Source organism: Monodon monoceros, unplaced genomic scaffold, assembly GCF_005190385.1.
Source record: "Monodon monoceros isolate NGI ecotype Baffin Bay Population unplaced genomic scaffold, NGI_Narwhal_1 Super_Scaffold_6, whole genome shotgun sequence".
Classification (NCBI taxonomy): domain Eukaryota; kingdom Metazoa; phylum Chordata; class Mammalia; order Artiodactyla; family Monodontidae; genus Monodon; species Monodon monoceros.
Window position 1 is genome coordinate 94,668,700 of NW_021703783.1, and position 14,687 is coordinate 94,683,386.

The 14,687-nt window shown below is 54.0% G+C and overlaps 1 protein-coding gene across 3 annotated transcripts in view; it reads right to left on the reverse strand.

The window, feature by feature from the left end:
* Positions 1–2,512: 2,512 nt before the first annotated feature.
* The window catches only part of TTLL1 (tubulin tyrosine ligase like 1), a 35,557-nt gene continuing 23,382 nt past the window's right edge, over positions 2,513–14,687 (reverse strand). For 2 of the 3 annotated variants that reach the window (XM_029204111.1, XM_029204112.1), the window contains 4 exons: positions 12,536–12,679; positions 9,105–9,191; positions 7,143–7,306; positions 2,513–2,774 (listed from right to left, as the gene is read on the reverse strand). In XM_029204111.1, coding sequence (XP_029059944.1) covers positions 2,645–2,774; positions 7,143–7,306; positions 9,105–9,191; positions 12,536–12,679 — 525 coding nt within the window. In that variant the 3' untranslated portion in view covers positions 2,513–2,644. The remainder of the gene's footprint in view (positions 2,775–7,142; positions 7,307–9,104; positions 9,192–12,535; positions 12,680–14,687) is intronic. The other variant, XM_029204113.1, reaches the window with a different exon arrangement.

A 14,687-nucleotide genomic window follows, 5' to 3' on the forward strand; every position in this document is an offset into this window, starting at 1 on the left:
CCTACTCCTGCATGTTCTAGAAATGTCCCGAGGAAACATCTGCCCCAGAACATGACATCACTAATGTCACAGTCAATATTTGACATAAATCTATTTAGCAGACACTCGCTCTCACCTAGCAACCTGGTCACTGGCAAACTAACTTCTTTCCTCCGTGATTGAACTGCCCTCTGAGCTCAGCCTGCGGTCACATTCCCAGCCAGGGACTTCACCCTTTCCCAGACACATCTGAGAGGCAAAAATAAAGCAACATAACGGAGAACCTGGGTTGTGAGAAGTGGTGGGTGGAAAAGCTGTGTGCAGAAGCTGAGGGTGGAGGCCAGCCACGTGGATTTTGTCCCCTCCTGGGGAAGAAAACCCCGTCAGAGCTGGAACTAGAGCAAGGTGGGGCAGGCGGTGGCACTTGTTATTTCTAAGGCAAATATAGGTAATCCCCTTCTTAAACACTGGGAAGCAGAGGTCCAAAGAGCCACTGTCAGCCTTGGGACAAACTAATAAGTGGCAGAGCCAGGCCTCAAGCCCAGGTCTGATTCAGAGGCTTGAAGCCACACCTGCCACCCACAGCGGGCCTAAATATTAAGGAACACATGAAATGCCTCGATCCATGAGCTGGAGCTGTTTCAGGCTTAGCGTGAACACAGCAGACAGATCCCTCCAAGTTGCAGTTTCTTTGGATTCTGGCTAAATGCCATTTGTATTACATTTTGTTCACTTTGTACTGTACCAGATCCATTTAAAAGGACCTTTTCCCCTAAATGGCAGTGAAGCATCATTAAGTACATGTGAGCATGTGTATACACACGAGACATGTAAGCGCGACAGGTGTTCGCACATGGGTCCAGGGAAGAACTCTATCTTCTATGTCCTTGGCGTAATTATGCTAACAACAAAATCCTATTCCTAACGTTGTAACCAAATAGAGGTGGGGAGTTGAAAAAGAAACTCAGGACAGTGAATGAAGCATCAATGAAAACTGTCACATGTGACAGTAAAAGGTTCTTACTAAGAGGAATACCCCCATGGGTTATTCGGCCGCATCAATCGCTCTACAGAGGGACACGGGCTGCCTCCCCATATTTTTCTGTAGGTCAGTGGCGACCAGGGTGGCTTGTGGGTAAACACATCACATCAAGAGCTTATCCCGCCGCCAACGGCTGCGAACAGCGCTTACCTCTGCGTCTGTGGCAAACCCAGATGCTGATGTCATATGAGCCACATGCTGGGAATTGCCTGGGCTCATCGGACAGACAGACTCACCTACAAAACCCAGGTGAGTTGTCTGAGAGCATCAAGACAGAGGACTCTGTAACGATAAATGCTGAGGAATATTTCTAGTCGCCTGTTTTCCTTCAAATCGCAGTCAAGCTAAAAGGAATGAAAGCAGCCGTCAGATTAAATGTTTTGTTTTCTCACGGCGGCATGATTTTGTAAGATATTCAGGTTTGGGGTTTGTTTTTAATTTAGTGCCAAATTTTAAAAACGTGAATACCTTATAATAAACTAAATCACAGGCTGAAGCTGTTACTTTCTGTGGAAAGAGCTCGTTTCATACATTTGTGAATCAGTTCTTACAGCCCTTATGAAATAAACTGTGACATTGTGATTTACAAGAAATATATATTTGGTCTCCATCCCCTTTCCTGGCACACAGCTCCTAAAACCCTTGTAATTTCCTTTCTAAGAGCTACAGGGACATCTTTGTTATATTTAGTTTTGTTCCCAGTTCCTGAAATTGCTACAGAGCATAAAGGTGAAATGGGTATCTTTTGTTGTTCCTAACAAGTCCCTTTCAAGCAAGCCAGAGTTTGCGCTACTGACTGGGGGCTGGGGCTCCTGGGTGCCCTCGGATGTGAGCTGGCTGCCTGGGGAACCAACCACGTGATTGGAGGGGTGGAACTTTCAGCCCCACACCTCAGCCTCCAGGAAGGGAGAGGGGCCAGAGGTTGAGTCAGTCGCCAATGGCCAATGATTTAATCAATCATGTCTGTGTAACGAGGCCTCCATAAATATCCCCGGACTATGGAATCTGAAGAGCGTCCAGGGTGGTGTCCCCGGAGAGGACATGGAAGCTCCGTGCCCCTTCAGCCACACCTCGCCCTGTGCACCTCTCCCATCTGGCTTTTCCCGAGTTGCACCCTTTATGTAAACCAGTAACCTAGTAAACAAACTGTCTTCCTGAATTCCGAGAGCCCCGCTAGCGAATTAATTGAACCCAAGGATAGGGTTGTGGGAACCTCCAACTTACAGCCAGTTGGTCAGAAGCACAGTTAACAACGTGGGCTTGCGGCCGGCGTCTGAAGTTGAGACGGTGGGGGCAGTCTTGTGAGACTGAGGCCTTACCTGTGGGGTCTGAGTCCAACTCCAGGCAGACAGCGTCAGAACTGAGTTAAACGTAGGACACCCAGCACTGCGGCAGAACTGCTTGGTGTGGGAAAAATCTCCATACATCTGTTGTCAGAGTGTCGTGTGAGCGTAAAGGAGAAACAGGGACTTTTCCCCAGTAATAGGCTCCTTAACCTTCCAAAGAAATGCCTTTATTTATTTACAGGGTTTAGGAAAGGAAAAAAGCTCTAGAAAAAGGAAGTTTCCAAAATAGGTCTTCAGCAAGGGTGGGTGCAGGCTGGAGTTTTGCTCTCGCTGGTGGTCACTTCCAGGTTGTGAGGACGGTCCTCCCGGAGTCTCTCGATCGGCCCCCTCTGGGCCCCAGCGACTGGCCCGGCCGACTCCTCAGCTCTCGGTCAGCCCCGTCGCCCTGTGCCAGCTCCTCGTCGTACCTAGAAACAGAGAAGCATCTCCAGGGCTCAGCGGCAGTGTCGCCATGGCTGCGGTGCGGCAAAGGCCTGTCACCCGGAGAAGCAGCCTGGCCCCGTCCCACACGCCTCCAGCCCACCAACCACTGCCCCAGGCCATGGAACACAAGTACAACTGCCTCAAACTGTTACTGTGGGCGGTCCCCACCCCTGCAGCTGACATTTTATACAGGCCACCAGACTGAACTTGGCAATGACCCCAAGGAAAGGAATGAGCCCTCAGGGTAGCGAGGGAGAGAAGTGACATCTGGAAATACTTTCCACGCAGCACCTCACTGAGCATCTGTGGGGCGGGGATGACTAACCCCGTTTCAGACGGGGCACAGGGTGTGAGTGGCCCGCCCAGGAGGAGGCCCTGCAGCTGGCTCACAGGCAAGGCCAGTGCCGCCTCCACCAGCTGTGACCCCCCACCCCTCCCCCCACCAACGTTCCTGCATCAGGCTGGCGCGGCGCTAAAGCACGGCCTGGACAGAAAGTACAGCCTGGGCTCTTGCATCAGAAAGAACTGGCCCAGAACCTCAGTGCCCCTGACCGTTTTGGCATCTGGGTGATCCTTTCTTGCCGGGGTGGGGCCCCTCTTTTGGGGGTCCCATGAGGGTGGTGAAACCCGCAGGACCTGTTGTGGGCCCCGGCACCACGCAGGCTCCAGCGAACAGGGTCTCCTACCCGCCCCCGCCGTGGCTTCACATCACCCTCCTGACTCAGACCAGGAGGCATTATGATTCCCACCTCCTGTTTGAGGAACGTGGGGCTCAGAGGGGTTGACTCAGTGTGCTAAAGTCACACAGCTGGTACGCGGCAGAGGTAGGATTAAATAAAACCCAGGAGTCCGGATTCCTAATTCGGAACTTTTCACCCTGTAGCTCAGAGCGTGAAGTTCCTGCCACTGTTGAAGTGTGTGCGTATGTATCACTGCTGACCACACCCTGACCGAGGAGCCTCTGTGACACGTGTGAAGACGTTCACATCAAACGCAGACGGTACTAAGATGCTCAGTTATGTTGCGTTAGCTACATCTTGCTGACTTCTGGGAGAGGGTGTGCTTCCGTTATAAGCTCATTCCCAGAGCCAGAATCCGTGGGTTGAGTGTGGGTTAGAGGCTCTGAGGTTGAAGAACACATTTCTGCATTGGGCTTCTGGTGGCAAAGGGGGCTGAAAGGGGAGGGGAGGGAAGAGGAAGGCCAGTCGCCGAGTGTTGTCTACGTGGCAGGTACAACGGGGTTTCCCTCTGCTGGACGTAGATGTCAGACCACAACACATGGGCCCCCCTCTCCTCCCCGTCTCCCTAAAGAGAGACGAAGCTGGACAGAGGACTCCCCAGGGACACTGGCGGTTCTGCCTGTGGGGGGCTCTCCTGGAAGCCACCCTGGCCCCTCCCCTCCCCCGGGAACTCCCGTTCATATGTCATCACTCTATTGCCTGTGCGCGTCTGCAGTACCGACCAAAGGGCTGGAGTGACCCCTCCCCACCCCACCCCACCGTCTGCTTCACGGTCCTCCCCAGCATCTCACTCATGGGGTGGTGTGCAATAAGAATCTGCTGAATAAACAGAGGGGAGACCCACAGGTGGGCTCCCAGTTTCACTGGGTATTTGTGCAGCTTAACAACAAAACGAACTGAAATGAGCGTTTGGCAAGCAGCTGGCATCCGGGACGGGCTGCTCCCAGGGATGGTGTGCCCACGGACAGAGCGGGCGTGGAGGAGAGTCAGAGACCGGATGGCTCTTCTCAGGCCCCTTCTGTGCTGGTGGGCTGCTCTCCTGGCCTTTCGACAGGCAGAATCCACTCACTGTCAGAGTTCAGAGCATTTCTTTTTTGAAAGGCCATAAAAGTAGAACGGGCACCTTCCGAACTGGGCCCCGGAGGGAGCAGATGCAAAATGCCAGGCCCTGTGGCCCCAAGGCCAGGACGGCGAGCTGGGGCAGCAGCAAGAGCGCCTGTTTCTGGGTGCCACACCAGGGGCGCCGGCACCCTGGCCGGGATGCTCTGAAGGGCACTTGGGAGCACGCAGCGGAATGCAGAAAGGCTGGCACGGCAGGAGGACAGGGCGGTGCGTGTGACGTCAGGGCCCACCCCACGCGGCCCCAGGTCATCTGAAGCACCGGGAGCAGGTCCCGAATGGAAGGATTCAGAACTGTCGGCCCCGCGCTGGAGCTTTCCTTATCACCTCATCTGGGGAGAGGGTGGCTGAACGGATTGAGGGCGGCCCACCTTTTTGTCTCTCCAAGTAAAAGCACTGAGGCTTCGGACCACTGCGTCTTCAACTGGAAATGGAGCGTCTGCGCACTCCCTCAAGGAGGCAATGGGTTGATGGGGGCAGAGGGTCCCACAGGGCCCTCACAGCCCACCTCCCCGCCACCCTCAGCTGGACCAAGGCGGACCCACCAGACCCTGGCCAGACTCCTTCCCCACACAGCCCCCCATCTGTCTCAGGACTGGGCCCACGGGGCCCTCCATCACAGTCTGACATCCGTCACCCGCGTGTCACCCTGCACCACCCACAATGCTAACCCCCGAGGCTCTGGACAGGCCCCATCCTGGCCCCACCAGCAAACTCTCCCTCCCTCTGCGCACTGAGAGCTCTGTCCATCGTCAGCAATGGACACAGCACCCCCCATCCCCCACCTTATCCTGGAAGGTCCCCTTCACCTTCCTGCTCGGCAACCTGGCTTCCCCTGCAGCCCCTGGAGTGGGCCTGTTTTCCCTCCCACTCTGGAGGAGACCCTCCCACCGCAAACCTCCTTCCCAGGTCAGCAGAATTCACCACCCTCACTCGGCCTTGTTGGTCACCTCTAATCCTCCGTGTCACTGCCCCTAATTCCTTAAGATTCAGGCTCTCAGCTCACTGTTGCTGGTGACTGCAGTGACCAAACAGATGGGACCCCGACTCCCTGACCTACTGCCCTCTCCGATGACCTTGTCCTCCACCCCAGCTCAGCCCCGTTCCCAGGGCACCCGACCTTGCCATGTTTGGTGACCGCAGGCCCTGCAAAACCTCGGCCGCCAGCCTCACTCTGACCTCTGCCCCTTCTCTTCCCAGTTCACTGTCCTACAGTCCTGACTCCATGACCCCTACCCACCCCCACACCGTCCTCATCTGCTCACTCCCTCATGCTTCCTTGCCTTTCCCCCGCACCTGGCGAGCACCCACCCCGGGCACTTCTACCCTCTGCCTACTCTCTACCTCACCTGCGCAGCAGACACGCTGGCGGACACAACTGACCGGCCAACTGGTCGCCCTTTCGGTTCCCGACCACCCTCCCCGTGCTGCACACTTACGTCCGCATGGCAGCAGCGCTACCAGCCAAGAGCCTGGGATCTGTGCGCTGTGTAAAGTTCACTCACCACTTCTTCATTTTTTAAAAATGTTAAGTTAAACGCACATGTTTACTTTTACAGGATCACGTAACGTGATCCTAACATATCCAGTCCTACGGGTTGGGTGCTATTCCCCTCTCTTCCTGGCTCCCCTTCCCCGGCCCACACCCCTGCAGCAGTGGTGTCCATGCTGACACCCTAATGCGTGTCCCTCCACGCCTCCTGGCCCGTCCACTCTCAGAGCAGCCACCACACATGGAAATGCCCATCACACCGAGGGAGGGGGCACCGGGACCACTGCCCGTTTCACATGGATCACATCAGGCTCCCTTTCCCGCAGCTCGCTTTCCTCCCGGGCCCCCGGCACAGCCCCAGGTCAGTCCTTTTAACGTCCACTCACTCTTCTATGGTGAGAACGAATTGGACTTGCTCGACCACTGCCCTCCTGATGGGTTCTCACTTTCCCCCGCTTTATGTCACTACCAACGTGCCACGTAACCCCTCTGAGCCTTTGTTTCCACACGTGTAAGATGGAGCCATTGACAACCCTCACCTCACAAAGTTGCTGGAGAAATGAAATGTGACAACACGTGTGTCAAGCCCTCAAACGCTACATTTCTTTTCCTCTCACCACCGTAAGACAGATCGTATTATCCTCATTTAAAAAGATGTATACACGGAGACTCAAAGAGATCGATTAGTTCCTCAGTGTCACACAGCTCTCGGGGTGGGCCAGGGCGTGGCCAGCCTCTGCTCCATGGCACGTGACCAGCTCCTGCTGCCCCAGCAGCAAACGTGGCAAATGCTTCGTTAATGTTTCTCAGGCACAAGACTAGACCGAGGCCTGGTTCAGCACGCAAACGCTTGTCTGCTACAAGATCTATCCCATAACACCAAAAAACAAAACACTCTACCCGATAAGGTGAGTCCACATATACCTAGAAAATCCCAGGTGGGCCCTGGTACCCCCCAATCTGACACACATGAGGCCAGCTGCACAGACACACAAACTTACAGAATTTCATAATTGCCAAGGACTTCCTTTGGGGGTGACTTGTTCCATTTACAGTCTGGAATTTCACCGTTAGGGACGGCGATGTTGAGGGTGTCATTAATCAGGTTATACTTAAGGATTCGGTCGTTGGCAGTGCTGGAGGTGAGGGATGGGGACGCGTTCACCTACGAGAGGAAAGAGAACACATCCTTTGGCTAGACCACTTACTCGCCTGGAGCGAGGCCGCACGACGCAGATAAGGTTGTGATTCACACTGTTCATACCTAACACCTTCAGGGAGCATTTCATGATCTATTTCATTAGCTGTTAGGTGAAATACAAACGATATTTAAAGACAGGATTAGGAACAGAAGCTACAAATCCGTCACCACGCAAACAAAAATCGTAGGTCAATGTCCATCACAAACGTCATTTCAGCGACTACCTGTGTGATGAGCTCTGTCTTCAGCACCAAAAGCTGCCCAGAGCTTTGCTGGAATCAGTGACCCAATGACCCTGACCAAGCAGCATCGTGGTTCGAGTAAAAGGAAAAGGACCCCTTCTGCTGAGAGAGTAAGTACTAGCTCACCAACAAAGCAACATTCTGACCAGGTGAGGAGCCCGTCCAGGCCTCTGAGGAGGTCAGCCAAGTCACAAAATCCATGTGTTAAAACGTGGCCACTTACTCCGCCGAGAGTCCCACGGGCCCTCAGTCAGTACCTATTTACCCTTGTTTTAGGCACAGCTGTAATGACTTTGGTGGGCTGTTTTCTCAGGCCGTGAGAGAGAAGAGACAGCAAACGTGCAAGCTGTTCAGGCTTCCCCGCCCAGCAGTCAGACTGTGTCTTTGTGCCGCCAGCAGGGTGGACCTCGGCTGCCCCTGAAATTACCACTGTGGTTGATCGTATAATACTGTAATTCTTATTACAAATATGCTACAGTTAAGACCTGTTATTATTTTAGAATTAATGTTTGCAATTAAGATCCTAGTTCATCAAGGAAAGCTTGAGCTCCATTCAAGTTATTTACTCTGTTTAAGATGGAGGGAAAAAAAGCATAAATATGTTATATCTAAGGACTGACCTACCTGTCTATCTATACGCACATTTATCTACACACACACACACACACACACACACACACACACAGCTCGCCCTCCCATAACCTGTTCTCCTGGCAGCTCCCTGCAGGGCCCCCACTGACTCCCCTACAGGGAACCACTCACTTGCTCTTGTGACTCAGCTTCGGCTGGAAACAGGACTGAGCTAAAGGGCCTGAGCCGTCCCGTCCACATGGGTGTGGTGAGAGGACACGGCACTCAGGGGCACTAGCGGGGAGAAGAGTCACCAGAGTGGAAGCCTGCACCCTTTCTGCCCATCCAGCCCTGCGCCCCTGAGGCCTGAGCCCCTCTTCCAGGCAGCAGAGCAAAGCAGGACCACCCGGCAAGGTGGGCTCCGTGTCAGGGCCTCAGACGGGTGTGCCAGCGCCCGTTGCCACTGTCATCAGGAAAAGGGTGTGTGCACTTCGCTCCTTCTAGAACAGCCATCACTACGTCCTGTCTACGCCTTGAGACGTGCATATGAGTCCGCTTCCAAACTACGCCTTCCTCCCAAGAGGATAGCGTTCCTTACTTTCAGACAGAACGCTACGGCCTCCCAAGGGCTTCCAGGTCTGTGAGATCCTTTCCTGAATGGGAACAGTGTACGACAGGGCCGGGCCCCAGGACCTGGACTCACCCGGAAGCACCCATTCGGAAGGGGGAGGATGGCTCGGGCTCTGTGGGCTAGGCTCGCCGGAGGTGACAGACCGGGAGTGTGTATTCCCCAACCATCAGCAAACCGTCAGACCTGGATATCTGGCCCCCCCCGTCCTACCGCGCCCACCGTGGCCTGGGAAACATCTGGCTGGGGCCGCGGAGCCTGAGGCAGAAGCACCGGGAGGGTGCGGGGCGACCAGGCACGCGGGCATGCAGCGCGTGGGTACCTCGATCAGCCAGGGCTTCAGCTTGTCGTCAATGATGATGTCATAGCCGTAGCACTCAAAGCAGTGTTTGTCGTTGTTCATCACCGGCTGCAGGGAGAGGACCGGCGGGTTACAGAGCCAGAACTGGGGGGCCCAGCCGAGACCCACATCGTGGAGTTGTGGGATGTTAAAGCGGCAGGACCCTACTCACGGTGGTGATGCCAGCTCACTCCTGTGACCAGCGGCTCCCCATCTCCGCCCTCTCCCCTCCCCCCTTCCTCTCCGTGTTCCTCCCGCAAGGTCAGGGATGGAAAGGGGGTTCATGAAGCAATCACCCTCTCCATGTCTCATTCATCTGAGGCCTGACAACCAGTAATGAACGTCTCCGTTGGCACAAGACTTTCCTCAGAGTGGACAGAAGTCCAGCTCCAAGCCCAGGCACCCAAAGTTCAGGCCTGTGCGTCTTACACACACACACACACACACACACACACACACACACACACACACCCAGAGCCCACCAGGCTGTCAGTCCCTTCACAGACCCCTCGGGATGCAGCATACGAACCTCTGTTCTCTGTGACAAGTCAAAAGTCAAATCCATTTACTTAAAATTTTTTGATTGGGCTTCCCTGGTGGCGCAGTGGTTGGGGGTCCGCCTGCCGGTGCAGGGGGCGCGGGTTCGTGCCCCGGTCCGGGGGGATCCCACGTGCCATGGGGCGGCTGGGCCCGTGGGCCATGGCCACTGGGCCTGCGCATCCGGAGCCTGTGCTCTGCAGCGGGAGAGGCCACGGCAGTGAGAGGCCCGCGTACCGCCAAAAAAAAAAAAAAAAAAATTTTTTTTGGATTTTCTTAGGTTCTTTTTCTTTAATTAATTTATTTATTTTGGGGTCTTCGTTGCAGTGCATGGGCTTCTCACTGCGGTGGCTTCTCTTGCTGTGGAGCGTGGGCTCTAGACGCATAGGCTTCAGTAGTTGCAGCACGTGGGCTCAGTAGTTGTGGCACACGGGCTTAGTTGCTCCGTGGCATGTGGGATCTTCCCGGACCAGGGCTCGAACCCGTGTCCCCTGCATTGGCAGGCGGATTCTTAACCACTGTGCCACCAGGGAAGTCCCTTCTTCTCAGTTTTTAATTCCATTTCAAAAATTGTTCTCCAAGTGCATAAAAAAGCCACCAGTGGCTTGTTTACAGCACAGATTTCCAGGCTGCCCAAGCTGCCTGGATTAAACCCTCCAGGAGAGGCCCAGCCAGCAGCAGTGCTACGCGCTCCCCGGGGACTCTCATGCACCCCACAGCGAGGGGAGCACACAGACGCGACTGTGAGGATGGTGAGGCCTATTCATACGTTAGGGGATACCTGGACTCTCCCTAAAACACTGGATTTAGAACAGGAAACGTCTAAGGGGGAGAGGGCCCAGTGCAGCCCCACTCACTGGAGGAAAACCAGGCTGGGGGGCTGTTTCATCACGTGGAAATTTAGCGGAATTATTGCATTTCCACTGAAAGCCTGGTGTCCTAACCCGGCTAGCGCACACACCACTGTCCCCAAAAGCGTCTGCAGCACAGAGGGAACAGAGGACAGTCACTCACCCTCTGTCATCCCCCAGCCCCGCTGTCTCTGGCCCTCTGAGCATTCTGCTCCCAAGCTCTGCCTCTCGGCTTCTCCATGGGCCCCCCACGTGGTCCACACCCTGCATCAGGCCCTCCTCACGAGTTACCGCAGCCTCCTGTCTCCCTGCCTGCCTCTCCCCTAGATTCCCCGTAGGCAACAATCTGGTAAAAACAAGGTGACCAAATATTTGCTAAATTAATAAAAACTGAAAAAATAAATCCCTGCTCCCCAAAGCCTCAGAGCCTTAGAAATCCAACAGCTTCTCAGCTCAGGAGGCTGAGGCCCAGGAGAAGATGCTCAGAGGCGCCTGGCAGATCCAGCCTCGAGACAGGCTGTGTATCCGGGGCCAGGACACAGGTTTTCTTGATTAAACAGCCAACTCTTTCTCAGAGTTCTGCCGATCAGGCCAGGACGGGAGCGGAGGCCCTGGTTTAATCGGGCACTAAAGCTCCCACATCGCCTGTGTTACAGCCGCTGCCATTTACCTTCCCAGCCCGTAAGTTAGCCTCCGCGGAGCGTGTTCACACAACCAGCCCGAGACATCAGGGTCATGATCCCAATTTCACAGAGGACACCCCCGAGGCCCACGGAGGGCAGGCACTTGTGCCACGTCGCCAGGAGGCACATGGTGGCTTCGGCTCGAAATCTGAGCCCAGGACTCCCCACACATCCGCACCATGAGCCCTGAGACGCCTCTCTCCAGCAGCTAACTAGACTAAGTAGACCCTGCGCTCTTCCCCACCGAGTCCTCCCTGCGGGCCCGAGACGCAGACTGAAGGCACAGGCAGGGCTCATCACTGCTTGCTGACACAGAAGGAGCTCGATTCAAGGCACAGCAAAGCCAAGGTGTCCACTGAAGGGTCACCTTTCCTGTCCATAATTTTCTTTACACAGTTGTTTCAACAAAGCTTTTCACGTACAGGGGAATTAGTATAAGTTGGCATTTTCAAAGTTAAAAATGGGAGAGCAAATTCCCCAGCGGTCCAGCGGTTAGGAACTGCCGTGGCCCAGGTTCAATCCCTGGTCGGGGAAGTAAGATCCCGCCAAGCCGCACAGCGCGGCCAAAGGGGGAAAACAAAAAGCGGGGAGAGAGGGCCTTAATCTTCCACTGAGAAGGTTTCACATAAATCTTTTCACACACATCCACCTCGCTGCCAAACCCACATCACACTTTCTCCAGAACAGCAATCTCCCCGCGTTTCTGACTCCAGCAAGCGCAGCTCTTTTCACAGCCCCTCAACTCCGGTGTGTGGGCACTACTGCAGTCTGCCCACCGCTATCTGCACCAGAAATAGCGGCCTGCATGCTGGTGCTCCAGGGTTTATCCTTTGCTTTCCCTTTGAAAATAGATGCACACCTGCTTTAGAACGGTGAAACGAAACACAAAAACTTCAAACCAGACAACAGATATGAGACTTGAGTGAAAAGAAAGAGGCTCTCTCCAGCCCTAAATGTCTATGAAATAGCAAAGCAGGAAGCCTAAAAATAGGGAGGCTGCTGAAAAGTCCATCTCCAAAGCATCAGCTTATGACAAAACACTCATTCTCGACTCAGTGGGCACAGAAGAGCCGACGATGGCGTCACGAGGTCCCTGCCCTTCTGTAGAGGTTCCAGGGCCATGGCTGCAGCAACGCCAGCCAGGAGCCAGCCCCTCTCCCTTCCCGAGATCACCCTGGCCTCTGGCAGACGTGTAGGAGGTGAGACCATAAAAACAGCTCTTTTTAACAAAAGAGCCACCTGCACCCCCAAATCCCAAACTCTTGCTAGGCTTGCGTGGTCTCCTTCGCTCTCTCTGCTCCCAGGGCTCCCCGCCCTGCCCCCCAACACTCCTGGGACTCACCGCCACGGCCTTCAGGGACTGCACAATGATCCAGTGGATCTCGTCGAACAGCCTGCTGGTCACCTCCTTGCCTCGGGTGCTCTCCAGGTACAGCCGCAGGTTGTGCACCGTCCACTTGCCCCCGTGGATGTGGTTGTAATCCTCCTGGCCACAGAAAAGGGGGTGGCGCCCCAGGCAATGCTCCCAGAGGAGGCCAGCGCTTGCTCTCACCCTTGAGCATTTCTGGTGCCCCTTGGTGTGTGGGGGTCGGGGGGGGCGGGCACCCGGGAAAAAAGCGGATGGGCCCTGCCCCTTGGGGATCTGGGCCTCCTACACATGTGATTTTTTAAAATACAGTTGTCCCTCGGTATCCACAGGGGAGTGGTCCCAGGACCCCCCTTGGATGCCAAAATCCTTGGACGCCTAAGTCCTTTATATAAAATGACATTGTATTTGCCTGTAACCTACACACATCCTCCCCATCTCCTGTGTACTTTAAATCATCTCTAGATTCCTTATAATAGCTAATGTGATGTAAATGCTATGTAAATTGTAAACACAACATAAATGCTACAAAAATCGTTGCCATTGAGCAGCAAATTCAAGTTTTGCTGTTTTGGAAATTTCTGGAATTTTTTTTTCTGAATTCTCTTTGGTTGCTTCGCGCAGCTGGCAGGATCTTAGTTCCCCAACCAGGGATGGAACCCATGCCCCCTGAGGAGGAAGCGCAGAGTCTTAACCACTGGACTGCCAGGGAAGTCCCTTTTCGAATATTTTCAACCCACGGCTGCTTGAACCCACAGATGTGGAGTCCTGGGATATGGAGGGCCAACTACACTCAACTCTGTAGTATTCTCATAATCAATGCTTTATCCCTTACGGTGCATGCTGTGGATGGAGTGCCACCCAGACACCCCTTCAAGATCAAGGCGCTCCTTCTTGCAGCAGAGACCCTTTCAGGGAGCTGCCCTTGGTTAAGAGGACCTGCCTAGTCCAACCCCTCCTCGGGCAGCCCACAGCCAGTGAGGGGTTGGTGCCTGGGTATTGGCCCCTGTCTCCGTCTGGGGCAACTCTTCAGGGGCACCCAGCTGCAGAGCGCGCTGAGGTTGGCTGGGGCCCCTGCTGCAGCTGTGTCCCCACTTGGCCCCCCTCTGCCCGATCCAGCTCCCCCCAACTCCTGGTGTTGCCCCTGACATCGTGTCCCAGTAAACCTCCTGCACGCTCATCTCTGCCTCTGTTTCCTGGAGAAGCCAACCTGGGACACACCATGCCCCGGTCACGATGGTTTAAGAGACCCACACGTGAATCTTCCTCACAGCGTCCCAGCTGTCTGAGACACTCGGGCTCAGAGAGGCCCCGTTACTTGCCCAAGCTTTCATCCTGGCTGTGACAGAGCTGGGACCTTAGCCCAGGTTTTCCGATGCCAGTTCAGTGCTCTTTCTACTTCTCTGACTCTGAACATTAATTCTCCACACACTGCCTCTTTGGAGGCAAAAAGCTAGAAAATACTGAAGTATATTAGAAAGTTATGAGACGGAGACTTCATTTTCTAAGTATAAAGTTGGTAACTGTGAACTAAAACAAAATCAGCCTAATAAGGAACAAACTCAAAGCAGACTCTGTTTACATATAAAAGCAAAGAATTATCCATATTTTTAAAAACATCTTTTCAAGGTCAGAGACAAATTCCTTTTACATGTCAGTTCTTACTAAAATGCCTCAAAAGATGAGGTGCCCAAGCTTGTTCACCTCAAACAGGCTCTCAAATATATTACTTGGTGTTTGTATCCCTAAAAAAAGGACTGTAGCCCTAAAATAAATTATAGGAAAAACTAGGCTAACTGTCCAGCAATACCTTTTCTTTTCCTATATACAGATTCTTTTTACTATCAAGAAAAATTTGTTTACTTAAAAAAAAAAAAAGTTCCAGAGGCATGAAGTATACACTTTATGCAAAACACTGTCTTACACGTGCATAGATATAAAAAGTATAGATACAGGGCTTCCCTGGTGGCGCAGTGGTTGAGAGTCCGCCTGCCGATGCAGGGGACACGGGTTCGTGCCCCGGTCCAGGAAGATCCCACATGACGCGGAGCAGCTGGGCCCGTGAGCCATGGCCGCTGAGCCTGCGCGTCCGGAGCCTGTGCTCCGCAGCGTGAGAGGCCACAACAGT